The 22,314-nt window shown below is 40.7% G+C and overlaps 1 protein-coding gene across 1 annotated transcript; it reads right to left on the reverse strand.

The window, feature by feature from the left end:
- Positions 1-1,289: 1,289 nt before the first annotated feature.
- LOC117751523 lies at positions 1,290-6,948 on the reverse strand. The gene is made up of 3 exons (XM_034563439.1): positions 6,796-6,948; positions 3,892-4,850; positions 1,290-2,545 (listed from the first exon to the last, which is right to left on the reverse strand). Exons 1-3 carry the CDS (start codon positions 6,815-6,817, stop codon positions 1,766-1,768), a joined length of 1,761 nt encoding a protein of 586 aa, XP_034419330.1. The 5' UTR covers positions 6,818-6,948; the 3' UTR covers positions 1,290-1,765.
- Between the last annotated feature and the right edge of the window lie 15,366 nt (positions 6,949-22,314).

Here is a 22,314-nt window from a genome sequence, read left to right on the forward strand (position 1 = left end):
ATCATGAGGGGATTATATCTAATGTGAATTGTCACAGTTATCCTTCTGTGGAAAGTTTGTGCCAACCTACTATATTAGATATTGCCAAAATACAATCAGTATTTTACATATAATGCACAATAGGAAATATGTATATTCATAATTAAAATGTATAAATAAAAAAAATCACAAACAAACCGTAACCAGACTTCCTATTGGTTGCTTTGACCCAGTCTATACTGGGCGCATGTTCACTTTAGGTGCAATAAAGAACACGGCCAGCAGGTGTCACTGTTCAATCGTTAACCTTCAGAAGGTTTGGCTGCAGAACCAATGAACTCAGCTTCTGTTTGCTTGGAAATGGCTCATCTCCTCATACAATATTTGCCTGTCAGGAAACAATGGCATGATAGGACACTAGGTACAGTTGTTCAGGAGATGTATTTGAAGTTGCCCCTGTTTTCTAGTTTGATTTGTTAACTTGCTTTTTGTCTGAGTATTAATATACAGCTGAACTGTCTAAATGTCCCATCAGCAGGGCCATGGCAGGAGGCTGTTTGCCATGGTCATTTGACGAGGTCAAAAAGAACAAGTTGCAATGGCGATAACACACTTCCGTAAAGTGTGTCTCACTCACTAGTTTTCAGAACTCAAACTCAAACCCAGAAAGGAGTCAGCATTTTAGTACATCTGGTTCCCCCGTCTCAAATGTGGTTTTGGCTCGATGCCTGAAATAAGATCAGGAGTTAATACGAGCATAAAAGATTTGAACGTTTGGTTTTACCTACAGTACAACCCTCTCATGTCTTCAAAAGGCGGTTGCCAAGAAGCAGCTAAATGTAACGACTAAATGTCATCACACCGACTGGTTTGTTTATATCCTCACTTTAGCTTTTTACTTCTGGTGATTGTATTCATGCTTCAAAAAGTTTTTTTTGTCTGTGAAGATTATCTTGCTGAACCAAACGTGTAAGCATCATAAACGTCTGTCGGCCACATTGTTTGTTTTCTGCAATAATTCCAATGGAAGAATCCCATTGGCTTTCTGTATAGGGACCAGTGAGATGCTATTGACTGCCACTCTGACCACCCTGTCACATTTATTATGAATGTTCTACTCCTCTTCTATTTCTATGGTCTCATAAAGCACGCACAATGACAACATCTGACTCCAATTAAGCAAAACACGATGCATCATTGCATTTATTGCATAACTATGAGAGCATCAGAGCAATGTATATGTTCATCACTATGTATGAATCAGTATTGCACCTTAAAATGAAATGGTCATTATGAAATAATGGTGGAAACAGGGATTCATTCTCATCAAAACACGGTTCTGCAATATATACATAAGTACTTAAGTCTTTTTTTATTATGTAGACTTAAGAATTAATTGAATTTCATGAATTGAAAATGCTTTATTGTCAATATTAATATTGCGGTCAATACAGTATTATTACTTTTACAGAATATTTATTTATGTATTTATCTATATATTTCATATGGGCTTCAATGGCATTCCGTAGCATTGAAAGACAAAAGCAATGGGAGGAACCACACAACCCCTACACACTCCTGAGTAAACCCACTTTGAACAGATGACTCAACATAAATGTGGATGCAGCTCCACTAAATAGACTACAAAGACGACGTGGTTAGATCAAAGCTTCCCCGGCTGCATACAGTTTTGTAGAAAATGACATTTATTGAGTGGATAGAAAAGTCCAGCTAGATCTATTCACCAAGCCCAGCTGTCTCTGAATAGCCAGAATACCTCCGTCTCCTACTGCAGAAGACATTTCTTCCGTTTCTTGGACCTTTTACTAAATTCTCTCTCAACACCAGCCTCCAAGGTCTTCCTCCTCTGCTGCTCTTCTGCCGTCAGCTCCAGAGAAAGTCTTTGTTGCTCTATCGTTGAGGCCTGTTTTGCTTCGTAGAAGAACTCCTTGATGTAGTGTGATCCGCCGTTCTCCTGTGTCATTCTGACAATTTTCTCCAGGAGCTGATGGCACTGCGCCCGGTCGTTGTCTTGGTTGTTGAAGACGTGGTATCTCCCGTAGCATACCTGAATGAGCTCCTTGAGTTCCTCACTCTTTGATACAAACCCTTCAATGGTCTGCGTCTTTAGATAGTCTCCGTGTGTGAACAACACGACTGAGTATTTCGCCACCTCGTCACCAAAAATGGTCCGAATCATCTTGACGGTTTCTCGCTCCTCCTGGGTGAACCTGCCCAGCTTCAAAACCACCAGGAAGGCGTGTGGACCAGGAGCAGAGAGAGAGATGCACGTCTCGATCCTCTTCAACACTTCCTCTTGGGATAACTTGGTGTCAAACAGCCCCGGGGTGTCGATGACGGTGACCTTTCGACCTCCGACCTCCCCCTCAGCTTTTTCGCACCGAAATGTCCAGGAGGAAGAAGAGCGTTCGGACTTGAACGCTTCCCTCCCCAAGATGACGTTCCCTGCTGCACTCTTGCCTGCTCCTGTCTTCCCCACCAGAATGATTCGGAGTTCATCACTTTGCTTCCGTTTCTGAGATCCTTTGGAGATAAAGCATAGCATCTGTGTTTTAGCTCTTTGTTCTTTCTCAAATACACATCTGTCCTATATCATCATCTTCATTATAAAATATACACAGCAGAAAGCACAATGAAATACAACTTGAGATATACATTCAATTCAAAGCTGACACAATAAACACATATACAATTTAGTTTAGTAAAAACTAGTTTAACGTAGTTTAAGTGTGCTACATGTTGAGCAACCTTAAGCCGTGATGTCATTTTCATTGCTCAGTGCCAGATCTGAATATTTAGAGCCTTTATTGAGGTAAATGTAGCAATACAGTAACAGTACTCCAATACAAGTAACATATTACTTGACTAAATGTACATAAGTTATTTAGCCAAACGTACTTTATATCTCCAAACCCCATCATTATTTAGTTTACTGCCATTTAAGACAACAGGAAAGGGAAAGCTGAAAATGCAAAATAAAAAGTTCAACAAAAAAAAAAGGAAAGGGAAAGCTGCAAATCCTCACATTTAGTGGGAACAATTTTTAAAAATGTATAATGTCTAAGTCATTTTTGCAAGAAAAAATAAACTCAGTAACAAAGTAGCACCAAGTGAGTGTAGTTCATTGTTTACATCAGCGTTAGTCTGACTCACAGGGTATAAGTCTGCCATTGGCCGCCTATTTCAGCCGACATTGTCCTCCCCATACTAGCTCATCGGCCCGTTTGCAAAGAACTACGTTTGACAAATTGCCCAGATTGTGTCCACATGCTGTCCACACCTCACTGTAATCTCAACCCAATGTGAGCCAGGCATTTTTTGCATAAAAAAAGTCCCATAGAAAAGACCAGTGTGTGACCATAGCCAGAGTCACACAGTGTGAATAGCTATTTACCAGACCTTTAACCTCGGTTGCTAATGTTGTTAATTCCTCCCCGATTTCAGATCGGATTCCTGCTAGAACATGTGCTGTTGTGAAGTGTTTGGTTTGAAGGCCGTTATTGTGGTCATATTCAGGGTAAAAGTGCAGCGTTATGGCAACAGTGATTCCTTGGCTGCAAAGACACATACATACATACATTTGAACATCAATTCAAGGAATGAATGCACTGGATCCACATATGCAGTTTAACACTTTTTATTGAGATGGTACACATGTGATCATCCAGCCACAATCCACAAAGATAACTGCATGAATGATTGCACTTATATTTCACATTATACACTGTTCAAGATGCAGTATGATAAATAAAATAAAAATTGGGTACAAAATAAATCAATGAAAAGTGATTGAGAGTCATCTTTAGTATAAATGATATGTGCAAAGAGAAGCAATTCCAAGCTAGAAAATAATCACGTAAACATTATTTCACTCTATGGTCCTTATTGCACATGGCAGTTCTCTGAAACCTTCAAAGAAATGACACCGATGGTAGCTCCAATAGCTGCTCCAGCTGCAACTCCAACTACTACACCGATTGGCCCTCCTGCTATTCCAATCACACCTCCGAGAGCAGCACCACAGGTTGTTGCCACAGCCATTACCGGAGCTTTGGTAAAGCCATTGGATTTCTCCGCCATAGCTCTGGCTTCATGATCATATCTTCTATTCACCCGCTTCATCTCCCTACGGTAATCCCTTTCCTTATATTGAGATCTCAATTCTTCTAGCTCTATCTGCTTCTTGGCCTCCAGCTCCCTCAGCAGTCGCTGTTTCTCCTTAATTATGGCTTCCTCTGCTCTCAAGAACATTTCGTTTGTGTAGTAGCTTCCTCCATTAGCCATAGTCATCTTGTCAATTTTGTCCAGGAGCTGACCGGTTTGTTTAGGGTCTTTGATTTCGTTGTTAAAGACGTGGTACCAATGGTTGCACTTCTGAATGAGGGCTAGCAATTCGGGACTCTTTGAAATAAAGTCCTCAATGGTTTGGTTCCTCAGCTGGTCTCCATGTGTGAACAACAACATTGTGTATTTGGCTGCATCGTTTCCAAAAGTGGTCTGAATCATCTTGACGGTGTCCTGCTCCTCCTGGGTGAACCTGTCCAGCTGAAGAACCACCAGGAAGGCGTGGGGACCAGGAGCAGCGAAAGAGATGCACATCTTGATCCTGTTCAACACCACTTCTTGGGTGAAATTAGTGTCAAACAGCCCTGGAGTGTCGATGACGGCGACTTTTCGACCTCCAACAACCCCCTTAGCTTTCTGGCATTCAGACGTCAAGGAGGATGGAGACAGCTCGGAATCAAACGCTTCCCTTCCCAGTATGGTGTTTCCTGCGGCGCTCTTTCCCACTCCGGTCTTCCCAACTAGAACAATCCTCCTTTCGTTTGGAATTTCGGCAACTCCGAACCCTGTCGACAGAAATACACCGTTCGTCATACAGAGAGGCTGTTGAGGGAATTTTAGCTGACTTCCTTTTCAACACCTCTCACGAGACAATCACTGTGTCCTTTGAGCACTTGGATTACAAGCCTGAAAAAGCAGCCTTTGTTTATCTTGATGACAACATACTTTCGTGTTATCCAACAGGTCCAACTAGACCACACGTGTTCTCAAGTCAGAGCATCATGTTACGGTAATTGACATCAAGGCAAGCTTGTTTGTATAGCAACTTTCAAAAGCAAGGTTATTCAAGCTCCTGACGCGATATAGAAAGACACCAAAGGGATTTATTCCGACTCAGCTATCGCTGTCCGATCAGCATTTTAGACAAAGCTGTAAAGACCACATCACAAAAGGTGTGCCTACTTTTCTAAGTCATTTACCTCTTGATATATTCCTAATTCAATTCAATTCAGTTTATTTTGTATAGCCCAATATCACAAATTCTCCTCAGAGGGCTTTACAATCCGTACACATACAACATCCCTGACCTTTGACCTCACATCGGATCAGGAAAAACTCCCCAAAATAACATTTCACAGGGAAACAAGGAAGAAACCTTCAGGAGAGCAACAGAGGAGGATCCCTCTCCCCGGATGGATCATAAGGTGATAGTTTGTCCATGTTCATGAGTAAACCAAGATTTATGGCTTGGCTTGTAGTCTTTAATGTTAGCAACTGAAGCTGACCACTGACTTCTAAATCTTCTTTGTTGGTTCCCAGCATTGGTAACACTTAATTCATCATTTATAAAGCATTGTTCCACATTTCAGAAATGATGGATTCGCCATTTGTAAATGAATGATTATATAATGCTTCATAGCGTGCAGTTATTATAAAGTGTTACCGTTTATTTGTGTTTGTCTCTGTAATATTTGGTCACATTAGAACTTTATAGTGCACTCTATGAAGCATTATATAATACGTCATTTACAAATGGTGAAACAATACTTAACTAATACCTCATGGCGTGCAGTTATTATAAAGTCTTGCCCTGAGATCTCATTATATCAGCTTTATAAAAAGGCATGAAATTAAAAAAATGTATTTAAAAATATTTGTTCACAACCATGGCAAAAGCAGGACCTTGACTTACACTATTATTCTTACCCTAAACCTAACCAACAACAGCAACGGGCCACTAGCTCGCCAATCACAGGCAGAGTAGGGTGGCTCATGCCTGCGCCATAGTAAGCCAAAAGTCATATAATAATTATCCATGTCTGCTTTCATATCCCCTTGCTTCACAATATAGGTACAATTTACAGACAGTTAGAGAGGTATAAGTATGCTTCTCAAACTGTGTGTGCAAAAGATGTATTTAGTATGTAGAAAAAATGAAACGATATATCAAACTAGAAAATGTTGCTCCAAGTGTCTCTCCAAGTCTTATGTCATCATTTCATTGAATGTGTTGTAACTCTGTAACTCTGTTCATTCTGTACACATGACATCTATTTTTTGGGAGTTTTTCTTGATCCGATGTGTGGTAATTTATGATTTTGGGCTATACAAAATAAACTGAATTGAATATGAGAATGTGTGTGTGTGTGTGTTTTTTTCCAGTAATCAATTTCCATAATTATCTCTGTTTACTAGATGATGATAACAATGGAGATGGTGATGATGTTGTTGTTATTTAACAGAAGTAAAATACTGTCCTGGTTTCTGGAGACACTTTGTCACAATGCTTTAAATATAATATTATTAAAAGTACTTCGGTCCATAATTGTGTTATATTCATAGTTGTCATCCCAAACATCTATAAATCCACCTTTACTTTGAAACAGAAGTTAAACATTGAAGAAGTATATCCAGAGGTGCAATATGCATATGAATATAAATGACTCTCAAACACAGGAAAAAAGAATAATTCCACTGAACACATTCACGGAAAAAACACATGGTTCTTACCATAATAGCCTGGCCCGCTCATGTTGAGAAGCTAACCAGATCTTCCTGTTGTGTGTCCGGTCATGCATTTCTCTTCCTCACACTTCATGGTTTTATCATTCTCACTTTCACAAGGGGGCGTTCCCTTTCCAGTTGCTAGACTGGAATTTCCAAGCAAAGGCGGTGCTGCATGTTCTTTTTCTATGTAGCAACAGAGCATGTGGAATGTCACATTTGAATACTGAGCACAGTATCTTTTCTTCTCCTGCTGTCATCCAACTCTGTAAGAAAGTTAATATGCAGAGTTCCCAACGTTTTAAAGCTCTTCCTTCATTAGCATTGTTTAACGTTGGTCACTTCTGTCTCATTGTTACACTTCCATTTTTGTATGATTGCTCAAGCCTCCCAGTTTCACCGCGAGCTTTCCAGCTTTACTACGACTTTATAAAGCCTTGATGGGCGACATCAATAAATAAAACCATAACAACTTCTCATGAAGTGTCCAAGAAAACATGTTGTCCACGATCATAGAATTCAGTCAAACGTTCAATAAAAGAGTCACTGATCGACTGAGTGACACATACTTCCTGTACGAATAAGCATTTCTAGAATACTTTACACTTTACTAAGAAAACAATTGCACAATGACACACGTGAAAGAAGATAAAGGGATAAGGATACAATGATGTTGGACTGGTTGGGTTATAAGGTCCGTCTACACACATGGTTAGAAATGTAGTACTAGATACTAACAAGCATACTTACAATCCTTTGAACTGGTAAACCTCTGTCAGTAAACTCAGATTTACCGGTCTTACACCTGTTTACTTGTGTCAGTTCACATTAAAGAAAGTCACTGGGTGATTGACTTGTTGACTGAAGTGACTTGAAACCTCTTCTCTTCCACTGAGTCTTGTTTAGTGTGTGATGTATCGGCCTCAGGAGAGGTGACTCACGCTAAACCTCCAATGCTTCCAGTCAAATGTCCTGAAAAGCTGAAGACGTGTGCTGACAAACTTGTACAACTTGTCCGACAACTTACAGACAGGTCTCCATGACTTGACAGAAGTATGCGGCCTTTGTTTGTGCTGAATGCTTGGCAACTTAAAACTGCTACTAATAGGTATATGAGTAGTTTGACCCTCCTCTTTAGTTTAAAGAGTCGTTCACAAGTGCTCCTCTTGTAATTGATAACACACTGACGACATTGGGCACCATAATGACTGTGACGAGGCAGTTTAGCTCTTAATATGGTGAAGTTCTGCCAGGTTGCCACTTGATGTCAGTGTTGTCTGAGGTTTAGAAAAAAGGCACCAGTCTCCAGCCTTCGCCCACACACATGCTCAAATTCAGTATCGAGTGTCCTGCATTTACATTTTGTAATTGTCTTTTAGTGAGACTCCAGCCGGTCTCTGTTTCAACAAGTCATGCCCACTGGATCCCAAATTAATTTTCAGACTCACTGATAGCTGAATGATTTACACTGCGGATGTGCACACTGTTCAAGCCCAAAGACTGGCAGCCTCTTGAAGCTAATTTAATACAGACAGCATTTGGGTCTATAACCTGTCACTTATATAAAGAGCTGAGGATTTAAATTTGAAGGCCCTCCAAACCGCACAACAAATAATAAATAATCTCCCCCCATGGTACACAGCTGAATGTTAAAGCAGATGAGGGGTGTAAGAGCAGTCAGTTAAATTCTGAAGCATTTGCATACTGTGACATTTTAGAACTGGAGAAGTGTGTGTCGGGAGGCAGCCGCCTTTATGGCAACCTGTCAAGAAGTCTCTAGCTCCCTGCATTTAAAACTAAAGTCCCCCTTTCGTTAAGCACTGTGATTCGGTTTAACATTGGTTGTATTTTTAGATATTCACACAGGCTGTGCGCCTTTGTCTCCGCATATTCACTTTTCACATTAAAAGCTGGCTGGTTTTTGGTTGGTTTTTATTTATTTCTTTTCTGTCAGTTTTCACCAAGATTTTACCTTTCTGTGACACACAAATGAAGGGTTTTGGAAATACTGATGCAACACACTTTTGTACCATTAAGAGTCAACCTTTACAAGTCAAGCAGTTGTTTAAGGCCTTTTTATTTCAACAGTTATAATAGTCATAATAAGTCATAATAAGGAATCTTGCAGGAATCAAAGAAAAAAGACTTGACACTGTTGAGTATATTATGTACTAGAAACTGCAAACTAATAATATTGCTTTATTATAAAACAATTGCAAAAAAAATAAATACTGCACAACTAATCTGTCGGCTTTTGTAAAAAAAATATCATAGTTTGGTTTCAAATTACCTTGAAATAGAAACAATACAAAAACGCAAAAAAGGTACATGGTTAAGGCTATGCAGCAGACTGCAGTCTCCTGGGTTAAAACCCCATCCACCACCTTGACCTCCTCCCAAGGTGGACTTCTGCAGACTCATTGGAATCCTATTAGTGATAGATTTATAGCAACCATAATCCACTGCAAATTCTGGGTGTGGGGGGGGGGGGGGGGGGGGGGTGGTGCACGGCCTCCTGGGGAGGAGCAGGTCTGTTGTCTCCTGATCCCTCTGGAGGGTGAGAGGAAAGTGAATAGATCCCCCTACACATTACAGCTGTGATGACACTGCTCCTCCTGGGTGAACACACTGGCCTCCTCTGCTGCTGCTGTAAAGTGCCTCAGCGAAACACAAACTATAAGGCCTCCTGATAAGACAGAGCTATGGACAGCAAGGACACTTAGGAGTTACATAATCAACATTTTTGACAATGCAGTTCTCATCCATATCCGAGCAGTAAATACAACCAGGGAATATGGATTTTTCTGAAAGTTTCAACTGTCAAACTTGGCCGTGCTACAGAGTCGTTTAACACGTGATTTGAGCCCTTTTATTTTTCATTCATTCAGAGTGTAGATTACATTTTAATTGAAAAGTTGCCATATGGATTTGTCAGATTGGATGGACCCTAAGTAGTTGTTGATACAGTGGGGTATTTTTGGGCACATGTTATGGATTCCTTCTTAATGGGCTTTTCCTTCCCTTCCTTTACATTGACTGCTGTTTCTACCAATAATACATCCGCATTGCTCTGACTGCAGATAAAACATATATGAGAAGACATATATCACAAGACAGATATGAACAGCAGCAGCAGTTTATAACCTTTCCTTCTGATGTGTGACAATGACTTCATGAGATACACGAGTACATGATATGGAGGGTTGAGTCCCAGCTAAGGGCCGTAAAAGAAGTGAGTTGCTGTCAATCCATTTGCTCAGGGCTTCTATCTTAAATGGTCCTCAGAGGGGCTCTACTTCTTATTTCACATTCATGATTCTTAAAACCTCGACTTTGAATCTTAATGTGCTCCAGGTGTATTGCATGCTGGAGTGACTCTAGCTAGAGGTACTGAACAGAGGCTGATTGTGGGGGATATATAAAACCCCAATATTTGGGTGAGGACATTGCTATTACACTGTGGCACAGTGTTGGATCATATTAAACAAGTTTTACCAGTTGTAATAATCAGCCCAATAATCTTAGCCTCAGCCTGTGTTATTGCTCTCCTCATATGGTAATATCCCTGTCAGACAGTCTGAGACTCTCTCTGAGACAAAGTTTCGAGATGGCTGTACGCTGCTCTTTATCAGGTACAGGGGGCTAGAGAAAGGCCTGTGGCCCCCACACAGTGCTCACTGCTGCAGCAGGAAACCAGGTGGGGAGGAGCATCTCCCAACCTAATATTTTAATTCAATCAATGTAGCTGTTCGGCAGCGAAAGCTGTGTGCAAACAGAAATGTATCTATTTATTCTTTGTTTACTGTACCAGTAACTTATCTTTTTAGTTTGGAAGTACACACCCAACCTGTTACTCTCGCTACCTTTTCACATCCAGGCAAAGATACTCATAACTGCAGGGCACAAAGGAGGACACTGCTCGCTTCCAAGCGTTGCCTTGAAAAGCCAATAAGATTAATTGTGTTTGTATTTGAAGCCTCCATTAGACAGTGTGCAGACCTCCTTCGGGAGGAAATAGGAGATATGATACAATTCGATCGCTCAACGGTTCAAAATTCAAAGCTATTCACTCTACTATACGACAAAGAAAAACATCAAATCAGCAAATGTTTGAAATTTCAGCCAGATAATTTACTGAAACAATGAAATGATCTCTAAAACATGTGTAAAATAGTTGAATTTCTATTGATTGAGAAAGTAATCACAGCTCCAGTGTGCTGGTTTTCCAACTTCTTCCCGACGTTGTTCTCCTGAGGTTAAATGTTTTCAGTCCTTTAAATCCAGCTGCTACTTAATGATGTCGGTTCACGCTCACCGCTCAGTGACAATTTCTGTCTGCCACTGTCACACTGGATGTTTGAGAAGACAGGGAATGTTAGCCCCTTCACTTTGTTCTTTTTATTCAGTAAAAGCTAAGGTCATAATACTATTACTTTGCCACTTACCTGTATCGGTCTGTTATCAGGTATTTTACTGGGATGTGTGGTATATGTATTCCTGCTAAGCCCAGCATTGTCAGCACTCCTACTCATTAGTCATACACTTCTGTCATATTCATTGAATGTGTTGTAACTCTGTTCATCTGTACACATGACATCCTTCTGTCCATCCAGGGAGAAGGTTCCGTTGCTCTCCTGAAGGTTTCTTCCCTTTTTTCCCTGTCAAAGGTTATTTTTGGGGAGTTTTTCCTGATCCGATGTGAGGTCCTGGGACAGGGATGTCGTATGTGTACAGATTGTAAAGCCCTCTGAGGGTAATTTGTAATTTGTGATGTTGGGCTATACAAAATGAACTGAATTGAATTGAATAAACAGAGCCCTGGTACAATAGGAGTAGCGTAAAGCCTTAGTAAGCCTAACATGCAACGTAGTTTAGGAGAGAGTTAGCTGGAGAGCTAACAATTACACGCACTGCTATGTTTATGCTAACGCTATAGCTTATGGTATTACTTCCTGTATGCCAGCCCTCTAAAGTCACTGGAGCAGATACAAATGTTCTAAAGTAAGATGTTTTCACAACAGGAGCTCATTCAATAATTATGTTTCTTTATTGACGTTTCTGTGAAGACACTGTGAGAGAGAATTACACGGAGAGATGAATACTGTTAAGTTAGAAGATGTTAGTTATTGAGCATAATTAATACCGGTTTGAAAGTAACGAGACAAGTTCATACTAGTATACATAAGAGCAATGTTAAATACTTAACTTTTACTGACCTGTAATCCCTGTAAAAAAAGTGAATTGGAAGAAAACCTGTGAAACGAGAATTCAGATGGTATGGAAAGTAATGCGTGTTCGACATGAGATGTCAATAGCAGTGAAATGTTTGTTAAGATGAGTTTATTTTTAGGTATGGTTTTCATTTATAGAAGGTAGTAAGCATAAAGAACACCAGCCAGTAGAGCAGAAGGAAGCTGTCACTACCTGATGAGTGAGTATACATGGACCTAACCTGTATTTCATATTACAACAGAAATGAAATGTGTTGCACCAGTTTGTGAGCCACGTGTCATTCTTGGCCCTGTAACACGACAAACATCTGCTTTAACTTAGAGAGCTGTAAAAGCGGTCATATTTCAGTTTGTGGGTTGATTTGCACTCCAGATACCAAACCGTATGAAACATTTTGTTTTTCACTACAAGCCCTCTTTTAATCAATACTTCCCTATTGACATGTTAATATTTGTACTGATTCCTTTTGGTGCTTTCTTTATTATTACACCAGGTCAGCTGAATAAAGCCAGAGCCCTTATTTATGAGATGTTGTATTGTATTCAGCGATGACATCCCGCCGACACCTTTACCGCTTTCCCCTGAGAAATGGAACATTTTACTTTTGTTCTGCGAAGAGGCAGAGGAGCAGATTAACAGCTCGGCATGAAATGCTTTCAGACATCATGGTTTATCAATGGGCCCGCTATGGCACAAAACACTTCCGGAACTAGCTAAAAGGTTCCTGAGTGAGGAGCTGTCCTCCAGAATACAATCTGATGTGTACTTTAAATCTTGAGTCCCGTTAATTTTCCCACGTGACGGGACTCGCAGGTAGAGCACTTCTACAGCTTGGATGTTACAGGTCACAGAATGAAGGGGATGTTTCAGGTCTTTTGTTTACAACATATGTTACTTATCTTATCTTCTGAATTCTCACACAACTAAGGGGCCATGAATAACGTTCATGGTCTAAGGGAACTTCGAGGTGAATAATAACAGACCTGATCTCAAGGAAAATAAAGGTGGGGGCTTGGCCAAGCCTCCACTAACCCCCTCCTGTCATAAAGTGTTTGTCACAGGGTATAAAGGACAGAAGCAGAGACAAGACCTTTGAGTAGCAACTTGGAAATATGACTTGTGCGTGATTTCTCTCTCCTCCTTCTGGCAAGAATAAAACACCGGAATAACGTGTCAAGTAGAATTTTTCTAACAAGTGGTGTATAAGTGGATGTAGTCCCCCGTTGGTTTGGGGACTGCCGGTTTGATGTTTTTTTGCAGCCACTAAACGGAAATGAACATATTTGTAATGTGGAGGAGTGACTTAGAGTTGCTGGATAGAGCTCTGGTAGCAGCAACGATCTGTCAATCACAGTAAGCCCGCACGAAAGCATCCCCGGTTTTATGGTCTGACTCTAAATTGATCATCATTTACTAAATGAACATCATGCTGTATTGAAGATGACTTGAAACTAGAGATTGAAACCATAAACTCATGTTTACAATGTTTATTGAGGGAAGGATTCAAGAGATTCTCCTAGACTTCTATAACCCTGGCGGTCATTAGAGAGAATTAACGTTTTAAGACATGTCTGCATTGGTTGCTGCCTGGGTTGAACATGAACAAGTTAGATTAATTATTTGGTGGAAGCTTGGATTGTTTGCCTTTGTTTTATTCTCCAGTGTGGAACATAACTTGCTCTGGAAGCATAAGTAACCGTGGCGATTTAGCCCAGAAAGAAGTGAAACAGAACGTTTCCTCGTTAACCATAAATCCTGGTGGTACAGGTCTCTAGTCTGAGTGCTGGAAGATGGTGAGAAGAAGCATTGAAGCAGTGCAACTGTCACTTCTATAAATACAGCAGATAGTCATATCCATGATGACTAGCATCTTATAAGGACAGATGTTATCTATGAATGTATAAATGTTAACCACTGACTTGATACTGGCTATTCAACTCTGTTTAGAAGCTGCCGTGAAAATAGTATTTCACTGTGACAGGATGTTTTAGTTCTACGATGGGATTCCAAAGCAAAGGAACAGACTATCAGGTGTCACAGTGAAGAGCAGAGCTGTACATCACTGTGGCATCAGTATGATAGAGAATATGCATCGATTCTGAATACATCCAGGTAGTAACATATTTCAAGTGTGACGTTTACTGGCTTTCTCTTTGTTCTCTGTGTTCCATGCAGATTAACCTAGTGGGCATTGTGCGTTCCTGCAAGCGTAATACGAGGCTGTTATGAAAGGTGTTTATTAAACCTTTGCTTTGGTAACACTGACGTTCGCCGTATCCGTGGCTGGCAGAAATGTACAATGGCAAAAAACTAATTCTTGTTACTAACGCTGAACTGCATGAGGTGTTTTTTTACTCCTAAACTGAAGTTTTGGCCCGATACCTGCAGCTATTCATCGAGCAGCCCATTGTAGCCACTTCTTCTTTTCCAGTACATCCTTGCAAAAAACTAAAAATGATGTGGCACTGAAGAGCAATCAGTTGCCGTCAGTAAACATTATATGTCACATAAAATCTGATGCTCATTTTCTCATCTAAATATGATTGGTTACCATGTTGTTTGAAAGTGGGAAACATTGTTCTTTTTAGAATATCTGATTTTCTCAATTGCAAATAATAACTTTGTCATTCTCGAATTAAATGTCAAAGGATTTATAACTCCAGAGTGGAGTAGATAAGAATATTATTAGTATTTCAAAGACCCTGTGTGGTTTAAGCCGCTGTTTAAGCGTTGCATTCAACCAAATATCAGAATAGGAATATGAACCAATAGCATGCAGTTTTTTCTTGGAGCCGGGACAGTACTACAGGTGAACAATTAAAAAAAGTAAAGTTTAATTCAATTGCTGGTGAAACATGCTGCTGGAAGTGTGAGATGGACTTCTGTCAAAGACCGCTTCTATTTCTTACGCTATCCTGATTTGAAATGCAAACTAACCGACAAGCTGCATTGCTGTGTGATTGAAAGGCAGTGTCTGCAGATGCAGCGCAGATGAGGAGGATGAACATGTGACTGCTGAGATGAGAGGGACACATTTCACAGCGAGGGCAATTTCACAAGCAAAATATAAAGCAGAGTCATTTTCTGAAGCAGTTAAATGTTGCCTTGTGCCTATAGCTACAGTAATTGGCAACTATTTCAAAGGCTTTCAGCTTCATTGACTGCATGTTTTAAAGTGCTGTCACGTTCCCTCACAAACGAAAGAGCCACTAAAAGTCACTATTGTGTGATGTGCAAGTCTACGTGTTCACCAACATCATCTGCAGACAGAAAGCACAGCTTGTTCTCCATCAGGCTGATGTCAGTCTACACAGACAAGAGAATGAGAGTCAAAATCATATTGTTTTTCTTTCTTCCAGATTCACTCCCCCACTTTCCCTCCTGAAATCTGTAGAGTTGTAATAGGTTTTTTTGATTTGCACATGCACATAAAGATAGTCTTATGTTTTATATTAATACATAATGGAAGTATGATAATTAATAGTGAATATTAGTTAAAATAGTCTGCAGAAATATGTTGTAAAGCATGAGATTATCATAATCTATTATTGAAACTGTTGATAAATGTATGCATTATAATTGTATGATGCATGAGAATGAATGATAGTCTATTAGTTAGAGATGTTGTTAAAATTGACAGCGGAGTGGGAACCCGTGACGTTTTATACTGAAGGCAAGATGAGAGGTTTTATTGTGAAAAGAAACTCTTTGTCTTGACCGGAAGTGTGACCCCGTGATCTTTACTATGGCCTTAAGCCAACCAAAAGGTGATGTGTATTCAACCCAACGAATTACTAACATTTAAAGGTGTTAAAGGCGTGACTGAAAACTGATAAAAGGGATTTGTGCTGAGGGAAACGTTCTCTTTTAACTTTGCTTTCGGCTTGAGACAGCTCCCTACTTCACGAGAGAAAGTGATTTAGTCTGTGGAAGTCCGTTCAACCGGCCCTCACGATCGTGAACGTATTATTTTGTCTGGTACTTTTTGCCATTAAATATTGTTAATTTTAAACATATTGAATCTTGACTTTTCCTTAAGCCCGAGGCGTCCAGTATACACAGCTCTCACCTTTTTCTACAATTTGGCGACCCCGGCGTGAGACTGGTTCGCCTCGTGCATTAAAAGGCAATCATCATCAACATCCACATGAATATTAAAATAATAATAACAACCTTAACAGTTTTAAGGACTAAACTTGATAGATTACCGCAAGCATGTATTATAATAATTAAGAAGATGATTCGAAGCCCACAGTTGCGAGACGCATTTCAGAGTTTGAAAATGTTACTTGCTTCAGAGATGCAAGAGATGGATTAAAACTGAAAAACTCTCACAGTGCCATCACATACTGTATATATCCAGCTGCGCAGTACAGAAATAAGAAATAAGTCTTCCAGAGTTTTGTGTCAAGTTATGCACTGGTGACAACTGCATCAGGAGTAATGGCAAATAGGCATAGTCAGAAATATAATCTGCTTGTACATAGTCAAAATGCACTTTAACTCTATGGGAAAACTGTAGAGGCCAGCCACTTGAAATTCATACCCATGACACCTTGTAATAGGCTTGAATTACTGTGAAAAGCTCAGCAGGCTAGGCCCTTGCTTTCTATACTTTATCTGCTTGTACATAGTCAAAATGCACTTTAACTCTATGGGAAAACTGTAAAGGCCAGCCACTTGAAATTCATACCCAGGACACCTTTTAATAAGGTTGAATTACTGTGAAAAGCACAGCAGGCTAGGCCCTTGCTTTCTATACTTTATCTGCTTATAAATGTTTAATAAGCAATACATAACTATATGAAAACTAAGTGCAAGCCACTTGATGTTCATAAACATAAAAACATTGTGATAAGGTAATTTGTGATATTGGGCTGTATAAAATAAACTGAACTGAACTGTCCCTTTAACTTGAGCAGCCAATCAGAAGCAACCTCATTGAGAAAAGTCAGTCACTTCTTTCCCCTGCTGCAGGTAAGTCACAACTTATTTCTGTCCCCTAATTTAATGTAAATGTAATGAAATGTATCATTTCTTCTGCATAATTAACTTATTAGAGAGGTTTATGTGTGATATGTCGAAGTTAAGCATGCTTTAGGCTTCTCCCCCTCTTACAGGTGGAGCATGCTGTAGACACATGTTATTTAGGCTAAAGGTCAAGCATGCTTCTCCCCCTCTTACAGGGGGAGCATGCTTGATCTTTTACCTCAAGATAATGTGCTCATGTCCCTCATAAGAAGCTCAATATGTATATTAAAGGTTTTTTTAAGTGTTTTTCTTTAAAATGTTTAATTGATTAATCTTTTTTGACTCAAGGATGTCTCTTTTTACTTTCACTTTCCTTTCAGAAATGGCACCATCAAAAAAGGTCACTTTTTGCCCACTATGCCACAATGTGTACGCAGCCTTGTCCCACCACCTCAAAAGGGGGCATTATATAAATAATTTAGAGGAAAGGAAAATACTTCTGGGCCTTTCTAGGGAACGAATAAATTACAGGAATGTAAAATGTCCAGTCTTGGGATGCTCCTACAGCAAATCAAGACTGGACAAGCATATAGTCCAGGGCCACCCCGAGCTCAGTGAAGATGAGCTTAAATCTCATCTGAAATCTCTAAGATATCAGGTAGCCGTCAAACTGCTATCTGATTTAAGAGCAACAGACCCCGTGATACCGTTGCAGACAACGTTCGACCTTGAGCTGGAGGACGAGGACGAACACCTTGTGAGGGAGGAGGAGGAGGAGGCCTGCACAAGTCAAAGATGCAGGAAAAGACTGCAGGAAAATATTACCCTGAAAGCCAAACTGGGAAATGTTGAGCTGGCTCTATCCAAAGCCCTCCTTTTAGCCAAAATTGTGAGTGCGGTTGGCTATAAGATGAGAAGCATCATACTGGGTGTCAAAATAATGTTAATTATACCCTCTTTATTTCCATTTTTCTTCTTCCTCAGAAGAAGCCAGTTGCAGCTAAAGCTAAAGCCAGGCCCCTGGAGGAGCCGGAGGTGCACGAGGAGCAGGTGGAGTCGGAGGTGCACGAGGAGCCAGAGGTGCACGAGGAGCAGGATGAGCAGGTGCCGGAACCCCAAAAGAAGATGCCCCGTGATGTGAAAAGTGCTCGAGCACAGACCTTCCGGGGCAGCGGAAGAGGCTTTGGCATGCGGGACCTACCCTTCCCTAAGTCGATTGGTAAGAAAGAAAAGTACATTCTGTGTTTGTTTGTGTGTGTGTGTGGTTTAAGACTCTATTTCAATGTTGAATTATAAACAAATCCTTTTGATTTTCTCATCACAGTCGCCTACATGGATGAGTACAAAAAGTTCCTGGAAGGAAGTGCGCCATCGGCGAAGAGGAAAGACAACGCAATGTCAAAATGCAGCCGGGTAAAGTCGTTCCTTTACTTTCTGTCATCTGGGACAACAGATGTCAGCACCTGGAAGTTCCTGGACAACATTCCAGGGATACGGAGGTAAGCCTTGTTTTCAGAAATGGAGCGCTTATGACACAAGACTGATGTGAACAGCGAATAAATCTGTGTTTCTTTTTGCAGCTACTCCACCAGCCTCCTGGCAGAGGGAAAGCTTATTACCACTGCAAACTTTTACCTGCGGAACATTGCAAGTTTCTGCCTGTATTTCGAACAGACTCCGCCGCGACACTGCCGACTATCTAAGTCACAGATAATCGGCATCAAAAGACAGATCAACTCTACCCTGACCGGCCTATCCAAGGATGTGCTTCTGCACCAGATAAAGGTAAAAGCCAACAAAATGAGGGACTTGATATCCAGAGAGAGCCTCCGCAAGTGCCAGATGCTGGCCAAAGAAAAAATTCCCAAACTACTGGGTAAGACAGTTGGCATATCTGATTGCGTGCAATAGAGATGGAAATAAAAACCTGTCTCTCTCGCTCTCCAAGGTGCTGAATGTGATTTTGTTCTTCTTCTCTCTTTTTCCCTGTCCTCTCAGATCAAATGGAGAAAGACAACGCCCAGACTGTTCGCTATACATTTTATGGCTATTTCTCTGCTCTGGTATGTTCAATATACGGTCACCGGCCAGGCGTGTTGACCAACATGACGGTGGAGGAAGTGAAGAGGGCCAAGATCTTTGGTGACGAGACAGAAGGCGACGGCTACCTCATTTGTGTATGTACCAGGTTCTACACTCAAGTGCCTTCATCAACTGTGTGTTTTATTTTAAATGTTTGATGTGGTTTTCTGTGTATTGCAGGTCGACGATCACAAGACGACAAAAGATTTCGGGGCTGCTCAGCTATTTTTGACCGACGACGAGTTCAAGTGGCTGGAGAGGTGGCTGGAACTGCGGGCCCTGTTGAAGCCAAAGAACAACAGGGTCTTTGTGACGGCCGGCCACGGGCCCATCAAAAATTTGGTCCGATACATGCAGACTGCATGGGTGGAGATGGACCTGCCTGGGAGGCCCACCTTCACCGACCTAAGAACAGCTGTGTCTGGACATGTAAGTTAGTTTATTCACTCACTCTCCCCCTGGTGCTTTGTTACAACAACACTTGGCTGGCTTTACCAACAAGTTAAAACATATTGTGCTTCTCTTTTTCACTCTTTCCAGGCCAAAAACCACCATGCGCCCAGAGTGAGGGATGAACTGGCCAAACTTATGTGCCATTCGACTGAAACCGCTGACCGTTTCTACGCCCTCAACCTGCAGAAAGGGCAGGTCAAAAGACTGAGGGAGCTTTTCGAGGAGGTGGTCGCCAAGCCGACGGAAGAGGCCATCGTCGGATCCTCCGGGCTAAAGCGGACCAAGAAGACCCTGAGGGCCAAAGAATCAACAAGAGAATCAACAGAGGACGACACAGACACGGAAACAGAGGTGCAGTTCCAGGAGTCGGGAGCATCATCATCAGATGATGAGTCTGTTGACCTCCACGAGGATGGTGAAATGAATGCTTTGGTGAAAATGGTAAGTAAAGATAGGTTGTTTAAAGTACATGACAGTTGTGTAAAAAAAGAATCTGTAATAATCAATGTGTTTTTGTTTGTGCTTCCTCAACTCCAGAAAAGTTCGAGGGAATATTCAAGAAGCAACTCAAAGTGAGGATCAGCCCCTTTAAGACTGCCCTGCAAACTGCAGACTCAATCAGGGCCAAATATCACAAACTAGCACACACACCCAAACCCTGATTGTGATTCTGTCTAATTGTTCTTATTGGTGTTGTAATTAATGCATGTTCTTAATAATTGTTCTTATTGATTTTGTGTAATTGATGCATGTTCTTAATAATTGTTCTTATTGATTTTGTGTAATTAATGCATGTTCTTAATAATTGTTCTTATTGATTTTTGTGTAATTAATGCATGTTATTAATAATTGTTCTTATTGATTTTGTGTAATTAATACATGTTCTTATGTTTAATAATTGTTGTTGTTCCATGTTTTAAAAATGTTGAATTGGTTTTAAATAAATAATTGTATTTTGCAACCATCAATCACTGTCCTCCTGCTTATTCAAATAAGTTAATTGATTTGCACATTGGTACACTTGGACTAACCATGCACTTTAGACAGGGCCTGCAATGAGGCTATGGGGTTAATTTAATTCAGATTGAAGGTTTTCTTTTTAGTCATGGTAGAGCAATATCCTCGCGCCAGGAAAACAAGTCTTTTAATTCAGATTAATTACTTTAAAGCAACTACTTAGAGAGGTGCATTCTTTTCCTAAATTAAGAGGATCAACTGACTACGGATGCCCGAAAGTTTGGGACCAATCAGAGCAAGTTAGGGGCCCCAAAACAGGGTCAATTTGGGCCTAAACCCCTCAAAACGGGACTTTTCGACTACATTAGTGCAGCCGGCCATTTAGTCCAAAGGTCCGGGGAAGCTGCTTGATGGCCTTGCCCTTCTGGGCTTCGTACAGGGGCCGTATCAATTGCAAAGCTCTACAAGTTCTCAACAGTCTATTCGCTACTGATGTTCCAGACATTTCTGCCTGGAACTGAAGGACTCCACAAGTTCCTTCAGAAAGACTTTAGACCTGGAAGAAGCTTTTATTAGCAAACAAGCTGTATGTGACACACTGACGGGCCAACGCACAGATGTATTTGCCACAGAGCTGTATGAGAGAACAAAGGCCCTGTGCCACACCCACAGTATCCCATAACCAGATGCTAAGGCATACACAGAGGAAAATGGAGGATTTTTTGTTGGAGACAACCTTGGGTTCAGGCACAGAGCTGATCAACTCACAAAGCTTTTCCCCTGTGTGGACATGATGGTTAGTGAGCTTGAACTACGATTTTCCAGTGTAGATGCAGGCCTTCTAAAAGGCATCCAGCCCTAAATCTGAAAACTTCTTGAGTGAACCACACTTGGATGAGCTTGCAAGCACTACAGCATTGATCTGAAAAAAGAGGAGGTTCTGGTGGCCAGAAACATCCTTGCCTGCAAAACAGACGCTGGATGTCCACCCCAAGATGTTAGCTGTGCACAACCTCCTAGATTCAGACATGTTTCCCTCACTGAGTTGCCTTAACAGTGACTGTGAGCAGATGCTCCTGGCTGCGTACAATAATGGGGCAGAAAAGGCTTCACAGTCTTGCAGCCATGTGAATTGAAAGTGACATACTAGGGGGGCTGAGTCACATCAGACTGAAAGACAGTCAAAGAAACAGAAGGCATTCTTTAATGCTTCCACCCACTAAGTAGTCATTAACCTGTGATTCCATACCTGTCAATGTCCCTATGACCTCAGTACCTCAGAACAGGAATAGAAGGCACTGAACATTCATGTTTTCTCAATGGCACGACTATGGCCAAGGAAACATGATTACAAGTGACCTGGAGTCATTTGTGTGCAGAATGGACCATGAATCACACTTTATAGCAGAGGCATGTGAATGGGATTGAGAGTATTGCACCTTTTAGGTACATGGTTGATCAGTGGTACTGAAATCTCCTGTGCATTGGATTCTATTTTTTAAATAATTTGAATGTATGTGTTTTTTGTTTTTTTTATCTGCCTCTAATGCTATCCTGTATCTAGTCCTATAGTGTTTTTCTGTGTACATTGCAATCCTATTTTGACTTGATTATAGTGAATGTATTGGGTGCCTTCCATTTCAGGCCATCATACAATATTTATCATTTCATAATTAAGATTTACTAATGTTTATTTTTGTTGTTCATGTTTTTTCTTTCCATTGAGAATGGTATATTTGACACTGAACTAGTTCATCTTTATCTCAGTGATAGTGTCCAAATGGCCATAAAATATCACTGGTATGTAAAAACTACATGGACAACAAAATA

Source organism: Cyclopterus lumpus, chromosome 22, assembly GCF_009769545.1.
Source record: "Cyclopterus lumpus isolate fCycLum1 chromosome 22, fCycLum1.pri, whole genome shotgun sequence".
Classification (NCBI taxonomy): Eukaryota; Metazoa; Chordata; class Actinopteri; order Perciformes; family Cyclopteridae; genus Cyclopterus; species Cyclopterus lumpus.